We start from the raw sequence: 17,199 nt of genomic DNA, 5'->3' as shown, positions 1-17,199 counted from the left end.
AGCGCAGACTCAGTAGTTGTGGCGCACGGGCTTAGTTGCTCCGCGGCATGTGGGATCTTCCCAGACCAGGGCTCGAACCCGTGTCCCCTGCATTGGCAGCAGGTGGATTCTTAACCACTGAGACACCAGGGAAGCCCACTTATGTTTTAATTACTATTCAGTTGATTAAAGTATCAAGTTTAAATATCTCGTATCTCTTAAGCCTGAAAGCCTAAAACGTCAGTTTACAAATATTGTTATCTTAATAAATTCAGTGATCTTCGTATGAAAATAAGATTTTGTTTCTCCCTATTCTTTGGTTAGCCTTCAGTTAACCATGGGCTTTACAGATTAAATCTTCCTTAATTTTACCCCACAATTCTGTACTTAATTGATCAAACTCCCTTGGGCATCTCAAACTATACTTTCAAATTTGATTTAGCCGACTCTCTTAAATACACCAATAGCCACCCCGTCCCAAGTAGTCTTATTCCCGAGTCAAATCTAATAAGCAAAATCTTACTAAACCGTTAAGCAACTCTTATAAATCTAATAAAATAGACATAAATCTAACAGATTCTCTTACCTGTTTTAAACATTTTAAATGAAATACATATAAAACAGTAGAATAAAACTAATTATTACAGATAGCCTACCCAGCACCCAAATATCAACCCAGGCAGATTCTTTTATTCATCCAGACACCACAAATGTACTTTCCTAACCCAGGGGCACAGAGCAATCCTCTCGGGCCACTGCACACTGAGGTGCTGGAGGCTTAACTCTTGATGGGATATTCTTGCCCAGGACCCGGGTCCAGAATGATTTCCAGGAAGATTCATCGTGAGTCGGTATTTATTAGGCTGAGTCACTATGGAGATAATTGGACTTCGCAAGCCTGTGTCTTTTTTTGTAATAGTAAAATCTTCCATAATTCTTCATTGCCTGAGTAGAGCTGATAAGATTCTACAATCCCCTACCAGGGGTGCAATGAATATTTTAGCTGTTTGATTTGTAATGATGAAATTTTGATGTTGACCAAAACTTGAACATAGTATATAGTATACACACAGTCTGGCTTTGTCGACATACTGTAAACATCATTATAAACTTGTACATGCCTTTTCTTTTGTTTTTGTAGCATGCCTGATATGGCTCTGCAGAGAACTACTGCTTTCTTTCTAGTCCCCAAATTGTCACAAGCTGCTCCGTGGGAGCCCCTTTCAGCTGGCTCCTTTATCCTTTAAAACTGCCCTGGATCATTTTGAAAGCATACCTTCTTTCTGGTACCACACTGGTGCTCCAGGCCCATCTTAATTATCCTTGTCCTAAGACATAGGATCAGACACTTTCCAAGGCTCCTTGCTTCCTTTTGGGGAACTGTACTTGAGACCAAAAATCCAGGCGCTTTGGGCGTATGTTAGACCACTCTGCTTGACCCTGGGAGTGGGCGATAGCACAGAGGCCACTTTAGAGGCAGGCCCCGTAAAGATATATTTTTAACATGTCATGGAATCATATTTTAAATTTAACTCCAATTTAATGGACTACTTAAACCTTCTAATATAAAATATTTTTTGTCTCTTCTTGAATACCAGCTTCCCTATTGCCACAAATACAACATTTTTTTTTACTAACTTTAATGTGAGTGCTGTCTATTATAATACCGACCCGCGGAGACTAAATTAGACCCTGGGTCCCTTGCCTAGGCTGCACTGCACAGCCCCCTCTCACTTCCGAGATCCTAGTTTTCCACCGACTGTCACTCCTTGGTATCTTTTTGATGTCAGAAGCTGGGACTTTTGGTGGTGACTATAGTGGGGTCAGTCTGACTGAGTGATATCAGCTCATTGAGGGGTCAATGGAATGACTTTATTTTTCCAGTGACCGCTACCAGGTGCACTCTTAACTGATTTCCTGCTTACTGACAGGCTCCCTTAAGGACGCACAGTCCAAATCTATAATTTGTCAGTCAGTATCCGTTACTGGGACAGTATCATTTTGGTTGAGTCTCGTTGTCTGTTTTGCAACTTCAGTCTCATCTTTCCCCCAAAACTGCCCCCGTCATGTCAGCGCCCTCCCCGGTAAAGACTCGACATGCGGCTCCGCTGGCCCGGGTGGGCGCAGAGGCTCTGCACTCTCGCCCACAGCTCTTGTCCGAGGGATTCTTCAACTGGTGGGAAAGACAGAAAGAGGAAGAACGATGTTTCTTTCCATGACTGCTCACTGGCGGCCCTCCTTCCTGCAGGTCATGATGTGAACAGCTGAGGCTGGTAGTAACCACCTCCCTGTCTCTGCTGTACCCGTCTCGGCTAATCCAGCCGGACTTCTGGCGGTGCTGGAGGTTAAACGGCACCGCGAGGCAAGAGGAGATTAGTCTTGGTAAGTCCTCTAGACGTGGAATCCAGGGAAAGGTCCAGAGTAGTTCGCTGGATAGTAAATACAGGATAGGCCCTGGGCATCCTGTGCAGGCTTGCAATTCAGACGCATCAGCCTGACGCAGAGGGGAGAGCTTCCGGAAGGCCGGGGTGGGAGGGGTAGCGGCAGGGCCACTGGTGCCCCAGGGGTGGCCGGTCGAGCTCCAGGCAGTGGGGACCTGAAGAGTAGCCTGTCCTCAGGTTCAGGTCTACTCTACCGTCAGGGAGAGGAAGTGCATAAAAAAGGGCCCACCTTTTGTGGGCCTCTAGCTGGCGAGACATTGAGCTGGACCTGGGACGGGCACGTGTGTGTGCATGCACGGGGGCTTGGGGAGTGTAAGTGTTGTCTGTTGATCTTCTGTATATGCTTCTAGCTCTTTCCTTTGCATCGCTTCCCCTCTTTTCACAAGGGCTTTAACAAACTTCCCGCAAACAGAGTATATGAAAAGAAACATTTGTTGAAGACACCACTGTTGGAGAATGTGTCACCAGACCCCCGGTCCATGTCTTGGCTGAGGCCTGAGATCTGATTCAGCTCCTTGGTGGTAAGACACAGACGCCCTCAAACTTCTTCAAGAAAAGAGGGGCTGTTGTGAGGCGGGGCCCTGGTACCGGGCTGGCTGGGAGCTGCTTGGCTCAGGGATCTGAGGGGCCGTCACAGGTGGGAAGGAAGTAAGGAGACTTGAGGCGAAACGCCACGTGGCTCCTGAACAGTGAAAGCACCTGAGTCGACAGCGTGAGCCAGTTTTCATTTCCGGTTTTCGGTGGTTGTGCCACAGTAGAGGTTAACGTCAGGGGAAGCTGAGTACTATATATGCGAGCTCTCCGTCCTGGTTTTGCAACTTTTCCTTAGGTCTAAAGTTATTTCAAAATGAAAAAAAATTTTTAAATTACTGCTGCCTCGGTCCTGCCCTGTGAGTTAAGGGGAGCTCAGAGTTTTGAACTCTTGTTTAATGCCAGGTACACTTTTCGCGTTTCCTAATGTAATCCTCACAGCCCCAGGGGAGGCGAGCCCTGGAGCCGGTCGTACGGGGAAAATGGAAGCTCAGAGACACTAAGGAAGCCGTGTGGTTGATGAGAAGAGGACCAGACGGCCACCCAGGCCAGCTCCCCTGCCGCCCCACGGGGAGAGCCTGGGCCAGGGCAGAAGAAAGCTAGAGGCGGAACCCAGGGAAGCAAGGGCTTGCAGCCCCCGGTGAGGAATTTGGACTTTATCCTGGAGGCCAGTGGGTCTCAATCCTGGCTGCACATCGGATCCTCCGGAGAGCTCTAAGGATGACTACTGCCTGGGTCCTACCCCAGGAAGTCTGACTTGGCTGTTTTTTTGGTTTTGTTTTGTTTTGTTTTTTATATTGGAGTAGAGTTGATTAACAGTGCTGTGTCAGTTTCAGGAGTACAGCCAAGTGGTTCAGTTATACATATACATGTATCTAATCTTTTTCAGATTCTTTTCCCATTTAGGTCATTGCAGGATATTGAGCAGAGTTCCCCGGGCTGTAGAGAAGGTCCTTGGTGGTTGTCCAGTTTAAGTATAGCAGTGATGCAGCTGTTGTTTTTGAAGCTCTCCAAGCGATGCTGACGTGCAGCCAGGCTGTGATGAGAACTGCCGTCATGTTGTCACACACGGTCACGAGGCCTGCTTTTCACTGACCCTTCGCAGGGACGCCGGGGCCCGAGGCAACGCCCTCGTGCCCCAGCTGCCCCGAGAGCGCTCACAGAGGCGTTACCCTCTTCTCCCAAGCCAGTCTGCGAGCTCCAGTCGCCCCACACTGTCCCCTCCGTTTCTGGCCCCCGGCCCCCTCCTGGGTCTGCCCCCGGCACAGCCGCTGGGGAGCCAGTGTCGCCCTCACCAGGGTCGGGGGCTCGGGGGCCGCGGGAGCTGGGGGTCGCGGCGGGGGGAGCAGCCCCCCCCGCCCCCCAGAGGGCGCTCAGCCTCTTGCACTCCGGAAGCCTTTGCGCCCACGCTAAAGCTTGCGGCGAGGAGCTCCAAACACTGCCATCATACTGATGACATTTTATTGTTACAGAGAAAAGTAATTTAAAAATGTATACATCATCCACATTTCAATTTTTTTCTCTCTGGAAACTTTAATTCCCCACATGGCTGGAACATAAACAGACCAAGAGGACCACGGTGACCTGCAGAAAGCAAGTGAGCGGAACTGACCTCCCGGTGACTGTTGTTATTCTAGAGTCAACGAGTTGAGAGCTTTGCCCCGCAGGGTCTTCATCTCCTGCCTTCTCCAGTGGCTGTGCTTGGTCTCTCGCCTCTCTAAGCATATACATCAAACACAGACCTGGCAAGGTGCATCAGGGCCCTCATGAAGCACCACCAACCTGCCGCCGGGCCCAGCGTTGCGAGAGATGCCTTGCGAAGGTCGGAGGGCTGTTTGTCCGCATACACAGTTGAAAGCACGCTTAGCGATCCCTTAGTCACCAGTGGAAACACCCGACTGGTAAGTGGCTCAAGCCTGGTTTCCAGTCTGAGCCGCACCAGTTTCTCAGCAGAGCCACGTGACCTAAGCTCTCAGCCGCCGTTTCCAGACGCACACCTCGTGTGCATCCCGTCCCCCAGGACTGTTGCAAAGGGGAAACGAGAACTTATTCGTACACATCCCGGCGTGATGGCTTCTAAAGGCTCAGTTGGCAGGAGCTGGTTCTTCATGTTTATGAGTCAAGTGGACGCACAGTATCTCTGACTCTGGTAATAGCTCCAGAAGGTGGGAATCAAGAGGGAGGGCTCTGCACCTGGGTGGAGGAGTGGCTGATGTGGAGGCCAGATGTCGCCGGTGTGTCGAGGGGCAGAACTTTCCAAATATCTGGGAGGATGTGATGAGTGTATTTGGTTGGAAGCACAGATGTCTAAGGGCTGTGAGCTCAGCTATACGATTTGCCCAGATAGAAGAATTCAATACAGAATTAAGTGCTTCTCCCCTATATTCACAGCAGCACTATTCATAATAGGCAAGACATGGAAGCCACCTAAATGTCCATCGACAGAGGAATGGATAAAGGAGATGTGGTACATGTATACAATGGAATATTAGCCATAAAAAAGAATGAAATCATGCCATTTGCAGCAACATGGATGGACCCAGAGATTCTCATACTAAGTGAAGTAAGTCAGAAAGAGAAAGACAAATACCATATAATATCACTTATATGTGGAATCTAAAATATGACACAAATGAACTTATCTACAAAACAGAAACAGACTCACAGACATAGTGAACAGACTGGTTGTTGCCAAGGTGGGGGAGGGGTGAATTGGCAGATGCAAACTATTATATATAGGATGGATAACCAACAAGGTCCTACTGTATAGCACAGGAGCTATATTCAATGTCCTGTGATAAACCATAATGGAAAAGAATAGGAAAAAGAATATATATATATGTATAACTGAATCACTTTGCTGTACAGCACAAACTAACACAACACTGTAAATCACTATACTTCAGTAAAATTAAAAAAATAAGTGCTTCTGAAACATTTTCTAAAGAGGGTGAAATGTGAAGTTTTGGCAAATACCCAAAAGTTTTGAAAAAGCAGAAATACCAGAAAATGAAGAACTAAAATGTTCCCTAATGTGTATAATTAAAAAAAAAAAACTAATTGGCACCACCTTATGGAATCAGTGTAAAAATATATAGATCATGTCAGCCCTTAAAGATATTAATGATTGAGTGATATGATAATCTAAGGGGAGTTGAATGATATGTTGGCAACTAAAGTCACTCTCACAGTTTCTTGGACATTTTGCAATCTGATTCTCCTTAGTGGGTCTTGAGAGGGTGAGATCACCATCAAGGCAGCAAAGAATCTCTCGGGTTGATTACAGCCATCGAGGGAGAGCAGATGATTCTTTGCATCCATGAAAATAAATATTTGCCACAAACCCAATAGACAGCAGTCTTCATGGGGACATTAAGTCCCACGGATGGGTTCTTTATTTCTGTCCCTGTCTGACCAAGCTCTGGTGTGTGTGTGTCTGACTCTGTCCGCTTCTGGCTGAGGCTGAAGGAGGTGAGGAAAAGGCACAAGGACAGAGAAGACAGAACTGAGCATTGGGTCATGCTTGCTATGCACTGGAGAGAATTTCAGAAGCAAATACCTGCTGTACAGCACAGGGAACTCTACTCGTATCTTGTAATAACCTATAAGGGAAAAGAATCTGAAAAAGAATAGATAGATATATGTATAACTGAATCACTCTGCTGTACACCTGAAACTAACACAACTGTAAATCAATTATATTTCAATAAAAATTTGAAAAAAAATGAAAAAAAATCATCTGTGGGATATCAATCAGTTGCAATACTATGCAGCCAATAAACTGATAATTACATTGACAATTTTGACACATGAAAAAACGTACAAAAAATAATTTAAACTGCAAAATAGATGAATTCAAAAGGCCATGGATCTATTTATTGAAAATGTGTGAAATGTATGTGTATCTTGAAAACAAAATTGGAAGCTAAGTTGTTGTGCAGAAAATGTTTAGAGTTCATTGTTGGTTTTTTTTTTTGTTAAAGTAGCTGAAATACATTAAACAAGAAAAGAAGATCTTCCACTTTGGGTGAATATATAAAGTAATAAATTCTACTTCATTTAATAATCATTTGATAATCCAATGGCATTCAATGTTAGCTTCTGTAGTGAAAATGGTGAAAAACCAGGTTAAATACCAAGTAAGCAAAGAGGTATGAGATATTGCCCCACGCATGGAACAAACCATTCTAAGCCAGGGGTAATTTTTGAAATTGAAAAAAAAAGAAGGGTTTTTATTTTAAACTCTTAGGGACTTCCCTGGTGGCGCAGTGGTTAAGAATCCGCCTGCCAATGCAGGGGACACGGGTTCGAGCCCTGGTCCGGGAAGATCCCACATGCCGCGGAGCAACTAAGCCCGTGTGCCACAACTACTAAGCCTGAGAGCCACAACTACTGAGCCTGCGCGCCTAGAGCCCGTGCTCCGCAACAAGAGAAGCCACCGCAATGAGAAGCCTGCGCACTGCAATGAAGAGTAGACCCCACTCGCCGCAACTAGAGAAAGCCCGCGCGCAGCAACGAAGACCCAATGCAGCCGAAAGTAAATAAATAAAATAATTTTTTAAAAAATTAATTGAAAAAAACCCTCTTAAGTCAACTGTTTGAAACCTAAAACAAAATGCAAAGTACATCTCTTTGTTGAGGTGTCAGAGGTTCTATGTGCTATGTAGTGTAACATGATATTTTATTGTTAATTAGCTGCTTAAATCAGATGCTCACTGAAATTCTATTTAAAATTTTTATTTCCTGAATTTTCTTTTACGAGAAACTGCCAGTCTACTTTCTGAGAAGTGTTGGTTTGCTGTAGGCCTCTGCTACTATCACAAACAAACCAAAGGAACCCCATGCTCCTCTAAGATACGTGGGTATTCCCTTCTGAAAAGGCAGGACCTCCCCAAAACACCGCAAACAAGGAAGACAAACTAAGAAATTTACAGTATACACAAGAAGGGTAATTATCCCTAAAATATGAGGCACTCTTTCTTACAAATAAGTAAGAAAAAGATAAACACTTTCTACAATATAGGCAAAAAATCCCTTCATAAAAGAAGAAAAACAATTGATAAACATAGGAAATTTTTTACCATCACTTGTAAACAAAGAAGTTTAAAATTAAAACAATGATTTGGTCATTTAAAAACCTATCATATTGGTAAAGAAAAAAAGTCTGATACTATAACACGTTGTTCAGGGCATTTGAATGTGGGCATCCTGACCTCTGCTGGTAGGAGGTTTGTTGATGAACTTTCTGGATGGTGGTGAAGCACTATATATTAAAACCTTAAAATGAACATGGATCTAGCATTTATGTTTCTAGGAATTTATCCCAAGGAGACAGTCTGATAAGTTTGCACGGAATTATGGCACAAGGAGGTTTGTTGCAGCGCTACTGGCAACAGCAAAACATTGAAGAGAGGTGATGTGATCATCAGTAGAAGGATGTGTGAGCACACGATGGTACACCCACCAATGAGATACAGAGATGTGTGTCTGTGTCTGTACATCTATATGGTATACTGCTCTCTGTGTCTATACATCTATATGATATACTGCTCTCTGTGTCTATACATCTATGTTTATGATATACTGCTCTCTGTGTCTATACATCTATGTTTATGATATACTGCTCTCTGTGTCTATACATCTATATGATATACTGCTCTCTGTGTCTATACATCTATGTTTATGATATACTGCTAGATAAAAGTCTAGAAGATAAAACAATATGAACAATATGATTGAATTCATATATATATAAGGTATGCACGTATGAGTGTATATCAACACATACAGTTGGCCCTCTGTATCCGTAGGTCCTGCATCTTCAGATTCAACCAACCCCGGATGAAAAAAAAATTCAGAAAGTTCCAAAAAGCAAAACTTGAATTTGCCATGCGCTGGCAACTATTTACAAATCATCTACATTGTATGAGGTATTATAAGTAATCTAGAGATGATTTAAAGTATATGGGAAGGTGTGCGTAGGTTATACGCAAATTCTACAGCATTTTATATAGGGACTTGAGCATCCGCAGATTTTGGTACCCGGGATGGGGGTGTCCTGGAACCAATCCCCTGTGGATACCGAGTGATGACTGTATGTATGGTTTAACAAAATATAATAGGTGTTTATGGTTTATTTAAACAAACAAACAAATCCTTGGAAGACCACACATCAAAATGTACAAGTTACTGCCTCTGGGTGGTAGGATTATTGTTTTTATTTTATTATTTATACTTTTCTGTATTTTCTAACATTTTAATAGTAAAAAAAGGCTTTTTTTATTTTTATTTTTTCAGTAGAATTTTTAAAAAAATCATTGATTTGTTTATTTCTATTTTTGTTTATTTTTTGGCCATGCGGCATGCGGGATCTTAGTTCCCCTACCAGGGGTTGAACCCGCACCCCCTGCAGTGGAAGCGCGGAGTCTTAACCACTGGACCGCCAGGGAAGTCCCAAAAAAGACTTTTTTTTTTTAAAGAGAAAAAGAATTCTAAAAAGGATAACTGGAATTTCAAACTTACAAACCATATGAACTCTGGTGGCTATTTACTTTACCAAAGTATTCTTCAAAACCAATTCTTGAAGGGTGACGGTTTGCTCGGCTAGTTGGCCCCTGAGGGAGAGGCAAAGAGAAGAATTCACGTGTGCCAAGCGAGTTCACGTAGAGCAGCTGGAGAGGTGTCTTCGCACCGGCATCTCATTTAACCCTCACAACTGCCCAGTTGCTGAAGATGAGCAATGCCGCTGGAGGTGGCACGGGCGCTAAATGGGATGCGGCCCCGGGTCTCGCCAGGCTCCAGAGCCTGGGCCTCTTATACTGCATGAAGCTCATCCAGCTACTCATAAGAAGCAAACACAGCTCTGAAATTACACGATAAGCAAATGGGAATGCTGGACTCTGCTCTAAAGGTTTATTTGCCAACAACATTTGAGGGAGCGTCGCTATGCATAAAATACACATCTAAACATCTGAAGCATTGGAAACGTGCCCCTTCTGACACGTTCTTAGATCCAAACAGCACGGCAGTTCTGTGCGTCCTGTAGGATAAGCTTTATCCCGGCTGCCTCTTCCTAGGCCATCAGAGCGTCCACTTACTTCTCCTTCTTGGTGTCCTTGTAGCCCAACATAGGGAATTCCACCTCCATCATTTCTGGAGTCAGCATGATGTCTATACTCTGCTCACAGAGCTCGCTGAGAAGGAATAAAATCGAGAAATATTGTCGTCATTTAAGATTTATGCAATTCCTTCAACATTCCTCCCACCTACTCTTCTGGAATCTACGTTAAGAAAAAGCATAAGGCTGACAGATAGCTTTCTACCAACCCACAGTAGTGGGAATGGTTATTTATAAGCAGAGAATAAAAAGCGGTTCAGAAATGCGGTTACAGAATTCATATTCTCTTCAGGTGCACGTGGAACATTTACCAATATTGACCATATCTTGGACTATAAGGAAAGCATGAATGTTTCAAAAGATTGAAATCATTCAGAGAATGTTCTATGGCCACATGGAATTCGAATAGAAATCAATAGCAAAGAGTAAAAAAATCCACGACTGCTTTAAAAATGAAACAGTATATTTCTAAATAACCTATGGGTGAGAGAAGACATCACAGGGACCGAGGTTATTTTCATCTTGGGCTCCGCGATCCCCTAGAGCAGGGGTCAGCAAACTTTTCCTGTAAAGGCCTCTGCGGGTCGTAGGGTCTCTTTTACAACTACTCAGCTCTGCTGTTGCAGCATGAAAGGAATCATGGAAAAATACACAAATGAATGAGTGTGGCTGCACTTCAGTAAACCGGTTTGCAAAAGCAGGCAGCAGGCCAGATTCGGCCGCTTGTGGACCCCTGGCCTCGAGCTTGGTTGTTGGACGGTCACAGCTGGGTCCCTGCACGTGTGGGTTCCAGCTCCACGAAGCAGCGAGAGGGAGGGTGCAGGAGCCCACCCCATCCTGGTCCTGCCCTCGGGAGAAGATCCCATGTCTGCTCCTGTCCCTTTGTCAGAGGCCGAGCGACATGGATGACGTAACTGCAGGGGAGGCTGGGACCATGAGCCTCCGGTTTCCACACGAGGAAGAGAGGACAGTTTTTTTGAGAGGCCGTCTCTGCTACACTCAGAGAAATGCTCCCGAGATCAACGGAGGCTTCCAAATTTAGAATTAGCAAGAGGAACACTCTCCTGACAGCGGTACGTAAACAGAGGCGGGCAGAGCAGTTTTCTGTTGGGTTTAAACACCGTGGAAACCGCACAGAGTCCTTCCGACCCCGTGAGCTTCGCGGAGCAGCTGCTCCGGGCCAGTCCCGCGTGATGCTGGCGCTGTGCAGAGAGCGCCTTCCCGTTAGCGCCTTCCTCATCCCCCGAGAGTGGAAAATAACACGACCTCGTTGTGGGTGAGGGAGGCTTTGGCCTGACGCGCGTTTAGTGCTCAGTAGATGTCGGCCACCCCCTCCTCCTCCTCATCGTCCTGGGTGACAACGCCCGAGAAGCAGGTACTACTATTCCCATTTCAGAGATGGGGAAACTGAGCCCCAGGGGTCCGCGCATCGGTGCTGAATGGGGGAGGGGTCTGCAGAGCGTCTCCCCGGCGGCCCCCAACGCTGAACCGCAAGGAACCGTGTGTCACCCCCGCCCGCCCGGCCGCAGCGTCCTCAGGAAACGCCCTCGTGCTCTGGGCTTTGAGTGGCGGACACTCCACCTCCCCGTCCACACCTGGGTTCCAAGCTTCAGGCGCTCAAGTATCACACTTGTGTGTGGGCAGGTCTCACAAAAACCGACACACGCCTCGGATATTCAGGACTTCCCTCACTGATTATCCACAGGGAAAATGGTCACGTGGGTACAGCCACAGGCGCGTCAAGGCCGCGTTCCCACGGGATGCTGGGTGCTCGGCAGTAAAATCAAGTTTAAGCAGCCTGGTTTGGGGCTGATAGTTCTTTTTATTTTTTTATTTTTTCTTTTTGTTTGTTTTCGCTCTTTCTTTTAAAATTTCCTTTGTTTTTGTTTTTTTCTTTTTAAAATTTTTTATTTACCTGGGGGCGCTATATTTCTTTATGTCCCTCCAAATCCCACCCAGCCTTCGAGCACTAACCCAAGTCCACGCGACTCTGCAGCCTTGGAAGCCCACTCAGCACCCCCTGCGCTCGCCCCTCCCCTGAGCGCCTGCAGCACGGTAAGACCAGCCAGCGTGAGACCTTAGACTGTTCTCCACCACGGATCCAGCATCCTATCTAGTTGGGGGCATGGCTGGGTGTTAGCCGTGTCTCGGCTGGGGTGCAAGCTCGGGCACTGTGTGCTCCTTGGAAATCTCTCATAGCACCGGGACTATTTCTGGAAAATAGACAACACAAGAGACCAAAAGTAAAAGAGTACCGTTCGATGGTCTCCATTCTGTCTTCTTCTGGTAAGGCGTCAAGAACGGCAGGGACGTCTACAGGAAGCATGGCTAAATTGAAGGAATCACAGCTGTGGAAAAATCACACATTACTAGTCTCGGGGTCTTTACACAATTTCCTAAAGCACTTTTCTTTCCACCACTGCTGTTTTACGCTACCGTTCTGCCCTCCTTCGTTCCTGCAAACCCACTCACGTCTCCCTAGAGGTAAAGGCGGGGCTGCGATAGGTACCAGTCAAACCCAAGAGAATGGGGCCAAAGAAGACACTTCCCAGTGTTACTGTAAATCAACTATACTTCAGTTTTAAAAAAGACATTTCCCAGAGTTTAGAAACAGAACTGTCAAACTTGTGGTGTCTAAACTTACACTATTTCCTGGGGGTCGGGCTGGCGTGGGGCAGTTAGTTCGCTTTTTGTTCTTAATATTTTTTCCCATGTTTATACTCTTCCTTAGCTGTTTATTCAGTTTCAGCCCCCTCCCCACCCCCTTATATATTGTTTGGTATCATGATTTTACAGCTTCATATACAAATTACTGGGTGTTGAGGACATTAAAAGAATTGAGATGGGGAGAAAAAACATTTTGTTGTTTTTAAAGTCGGCGGCAGACTTCTGTTTCAAGTTGGTGGAGCAAACACTCACCTTTTAAAAAATTTTCCCCTTTTTTTGGTCTCAACTCCTTCTTAACATGCCTCTCAAATGATATTAGAGGAATAAAAACTGAACCCACAACAGCAAAGAGAATAGGAAAAGAGTCACAAATGGATAAACTTTTAAAATAATTTTCTGGAATAAGTTTCTAGAAGCTGAGAGGAGTGTTGTCTCATAGAAGAGAGTGAAGAGTGACCCACGGCAGGAAACTGACCTCCTCGCAGGCTCTAGAAAGGCTGCAGGCGGAGGGTAAGGCAGGCGGCAGGAATGGAAAACCAGGAGGTTAACTGAAGCCTCCTTGGTGTGTGCAGATACGTCGTGGAGATAAGCTTCTTCTCCTTGTTGAATAAGCAAAAATGCTTGTCTATTAAAGTGGTTATAGGTGAAGCCATTCTGAAACTATTTTTGACGTTCTATAAAGCTGAGGGGGTGAGTGTGTTAGGAGACCGGGGTTCTCACGGGGAAAGAAGAGACAGACAACTACGGAACGGGGAGAAGCAAGCAGCAACGCCATGAATGTGGACTTGGATTACAAGCACCGGCGTGGGTTCATGATGCCTGAAATGGGTGTAGGTGTGTATATGTGTGCTTACGTGCACATGGACGTGTGCATATGTGTGTAGATGTAGGTGGTCGTGTACTTTTGTATGAATGTGTACATACGTGTGTATGTGTGTGCATATATATGTATGCATTTCCCCACGTACACACTCTGGCTTGTCTGCTGAGGAGGCCAAGAGACGACCTCCCCGCTCCACCCCCAGTAACGATGTGTGCACCAGGAACCCAGATTTTGGTCTCTAATACCATTCCTCACTGAAAAGGGACCTGGCCTCCACCACCCAGAGATCAGTCCTATTTACTGACTTGGTGACAGAGAATGCAGGTTCTAACGGACAATCCCACTGAGACCTCAGAGCGCATGTAGCCGAGAGGAGGGTGGGAGACGGTGGAAGCCTGGACCACTCCCCAGGGGCCAGCGTGGTCTGGAAGACGGAATGGCAACAACCAAGGGTTTTTCATAGACCAAACTTACCTAATTTTAAAATTCTGAGACCATGTCCTGCTTACTTTTCCATGTGTTAATATGTTCCTCTGGAATTGAAAGGGTGGTGGCAGTGGACGGAGGTTGGGTGTTTTGTTTTGCTTTGTTTTGTTTCGTGCCTTTCTTGGAAAAGTAAAATGCCGACAACTCTAAGTCAGTGCCTAAGCTTCTTCTGGAAATTTCAGTTGTCTGTAAAACCCCAAAGTCTGGGCACCACTGGATTAGATGACTTCTTTGTCGCTGTTTACTCAGATTTCATGGAAGTCACAGAGACTCAGTAAATTCTCTCTGAATTTATTAACGAGCAAAGAACCCAAGTGAGCTGTTTTGATCATTACGAATGCAAAAATGACTTGGAGTGAATAAACATTAACTAAGGATACTGCGTGGTTTAACAATAACTCTCAGGGGCAGAAATACAGGGGAAATAGCAGCTAAGAAATAGGCAACCTATTCAAGAAAAATGATTGCAAAGTTGAAGTATCATTAGCAGATGTGTAGAAAGTTTAAAAAGGAATACTATTATAATTCTGTAACTCTTTTAGAAATAAAAACATTATCTAGGGTCTTACATCATAGAAATCCATGATAAAGAAATAAATAATCCTCTCTTGATTTTATAATCTGTGGTGCAGTTATGGTTTATTTTGAAACAAACTGGCCAACAGAGCACTTGGGCACAGAAGCTGGAGGTAACAAGTCCTAGTTGGGGAGTATTCTTGTTTAATTCATGGCTAGTTCAAGCGCAAGGTGACTGCATTCTGAGTGCCTTTTTTTTTTTTTTTTTTTAATTATTTATTTATTTATTTATTTATTTATTTTTGGTTGTGTTGGGTCTTCGTTTCTGTGCGAGGGCTTTCTCTAGTTGTGGCAAACGGGGACCACTCTTCATCGCGGTGCGCGGGCCTCTCACTATCGCGGCCTCTCTTGTTGCGGAGCACAGGCTCCAGACGCGCAGGCTCAGTAGTTGGGGCTCACGGGCCTAGTTGCTCCGCGGCATGTGGGATCTTCCCAGACCAGGGCTCGAACCCGTGTCCCCTGCATTGGCAGGCAGATTCTCAACCACTGCGCCACCAGGGAAGCCCTCTGAGTGCCTTTTGAAAGAACAGCCTCGGGAGATTTTTCCAAGAACATTGCTTTGGAAAAAAAAACAGGATTTTTTTCTTAATTCCTGAGACCGGTGCTTGCCGACAGCTGGAGGACCCCGGCGTGTCCACTGCCCACCATTGCTCGATTTGCGTATTCAGTCTCTGGACGGTACCCACACCCAGCTGTGTTTGGTCTACTGATGACTGCGGTCCATTCGGAAGTGCCCTCACCCCAGAGCAAAACGAGGCCGTGTGTCCAGGTGGTGGCGGGTCATCGCCGTATGGTGGCAGCAGAGTTACCGCAAGGTTTAGTGGGTGGGGGAGGGCAGAAGGGGGAAGGGTTACTAAGGATGGTGCTAGATGCACCACTTGAGTCCTTACAACTCATGTGGTCCGTGAGGACCCCTTCACCGTCCCCATTTCACAGACGAGGAAATGATTGCTCAACGGGCTTCAGTAATAGGTAACGGTGGCCCAGGGACACAGAGTGGGTGACAGGGCTAGCGGGTTACGAGGCAGGTCTCTCAGATACCAAAGCGTTCCTTCTCCCTACAAGGTCACTGTTCCATCCAGCCCTCGATTCTGGAGATTTCAGATTTTAGAAATATGCTAATGTTACCAAACAAAATTTCGTGTGCCTGACGCAGAGCAAGGCCAAGCAACCCGAAACGTCGGCGTCTGGAGCAGAGGAAGGTTCAGGGCCAGCAAGGAGACGAGGTGGCTTGTGCCCCAAACCCCAGAACTGCCCAGTGGTTTTCAGGCAGGCGTTTTTAAAGGCACACTTTGGGGTGAGGGCTGCAGGGTGTGTGACCGTCTCTGTCCGGCTGGTGGGGAGGTACAGACCCCTCCCCATGTCCTCTGCCCTTGCTCCTGTCTGAGGGGTACCCAGATAACAGTGTCTGACGCACATTCCTCAGTTGTCTTACGGATGCCAAAACCCCTGTCAAACGGAAGACGTTAACTACTTGATGACCACGAGCACGTAGCCCCCAGACCTGAGGACTGACGATGAGACACCACCCTGTAACCTCACCACCAACCAATCAGAGAATTGTGCATGAGCTGATCACACACCCTGCGACACCCCTCCATCACCTGGCCTTTAAAAATGCTTCCCTGGAAGCCATCGGGGAGTTGGGGCTTCCTGAGCTGTAACTGTCCCTGACTCTTTGCTTGGCACCTGCAACAAAGGCTGTGCTTGCCTCCGCCACAAGCCGGTGTCCGTAGATTGGCTTTGCTGTGCACAGGCGAGTGGACCCAAGTTTGGTTCAGTAACATGAACTCACAGAAAAGGAACTATATTTTCGAGCCCCTACCATGGGCCACATCTTGGTCTCATGTTAATCTCCAGGCAAAGGGGGGCAGCTGAGAAGCACTGAGGAAATAACCCGAAGGGAACAGCATGTGGACCAGCCTCGATTCTGCTTCATTCAGGAGGAGCTTTTTGGCTGGCAGTGCGGAAAGTGTCCATCAACAGAGGAATGGATAAAGAAGATATGGTATATATATACAGTGGAATATTACTCAGCCATAAAATGAAACGAAATTGGGTCATTTGTAGTGAGGTGGATGGACCTAGAGTCTGTAATACAGAGTGAAGTAAGTCAGAAAGAGAAAAACAAATACTGTATGTTAACACATATATATAGAATCTAAAAAAAAAAAAAGGGTTCTGAAGAACCTAGGGGCAGGACAGGAATAAAGATGCAGACGTAGAGAATGGACTTGAGGACATGGGGAGGAGGAAGGGTAAGCTGGGACAAAGTGAGAGAGTGGCGTGGACATATATACACTACCAAATGTAAAATAGATAGCTAGTGGGAAGCAGCTGCATAGCACAGGGAGATCAGCTCGGTGCTTTGTGACCACCTAGAGGGGTGGGATAGGGAGGGTGGGAGGGAGACGCAAGAGGGAAGAGATGTGGGGATATATGTATATGTATAACTGATTCACTTTGTTATAAAGCAGAAACTAACACACCACTGTAAAGCAGTTATACTCCAATAAAGATGTTAAAAAAAAAAGATGCGGTACATAGATACAATGGCATATTACTCAGCCATAAAAAAG

At 45.8% G+C, this 17,199-nt stretch overlaps 1 protein-coding gene and 1 long non-coding RNA gene across 2 annotated transcripts in view; one reads left to right on the top strand and one right to left on the bottom strand.

Moving 5' to 3' along the window:
* Positions 1-2,236: 2,236 nt before the first annotated feature.
* LOC130708767 (uncharacterized) lies at positions 2,237-6,921 on the top strand. The gene is made up of 3 exons (XR_009009142.1): positions 2,237-2,361; positions 2,807-2,941; positions 3,393-6,921. It is a non-coding gene; the product is annotated as an uncharacterized LOC130708767 (long non-coding RNA).
* Positions 4,580-17,199, bottom strand: part of CFAP221 (cilia and flagella associated protein 221) — an 86,887-nt gene continuing 74,267 nt past the window's right edge. Inside the window, 4 exon segments of the mRNA XM_057551985.1 lie at positions 4,580-4,628; positions 4,630-4,668; positions 10,049-10,144; positions 12,324-12,416. Of these exon segments, the coding sequence (XP_057407968.1) occupies positions 4,580-4,628; positions 4,630-4,668; positions 10,049-10,144; positions 12,324-12,416 (277 nt within the window).

This window comes from Balaenoptera acutorostrata, chromosome 8 (genome assembly GCF_949987535.1).
Source record: "Balaenoptera acutorostrata chromosome 8, mBalAcu1.1, whole genome shotgun sequence".
NCBI lineage: Eukaryota > Metazoa > Chordata > Mammalia > Artiodactyla > Balaenopteridae > Balaenoptera > Balaenoptera acutorostrata.
The sequence above is the reverse complement of the archived record's forward strand: the minus strand, read 5'-3'. Positions and strand labels throughout refer to the sequence as shown.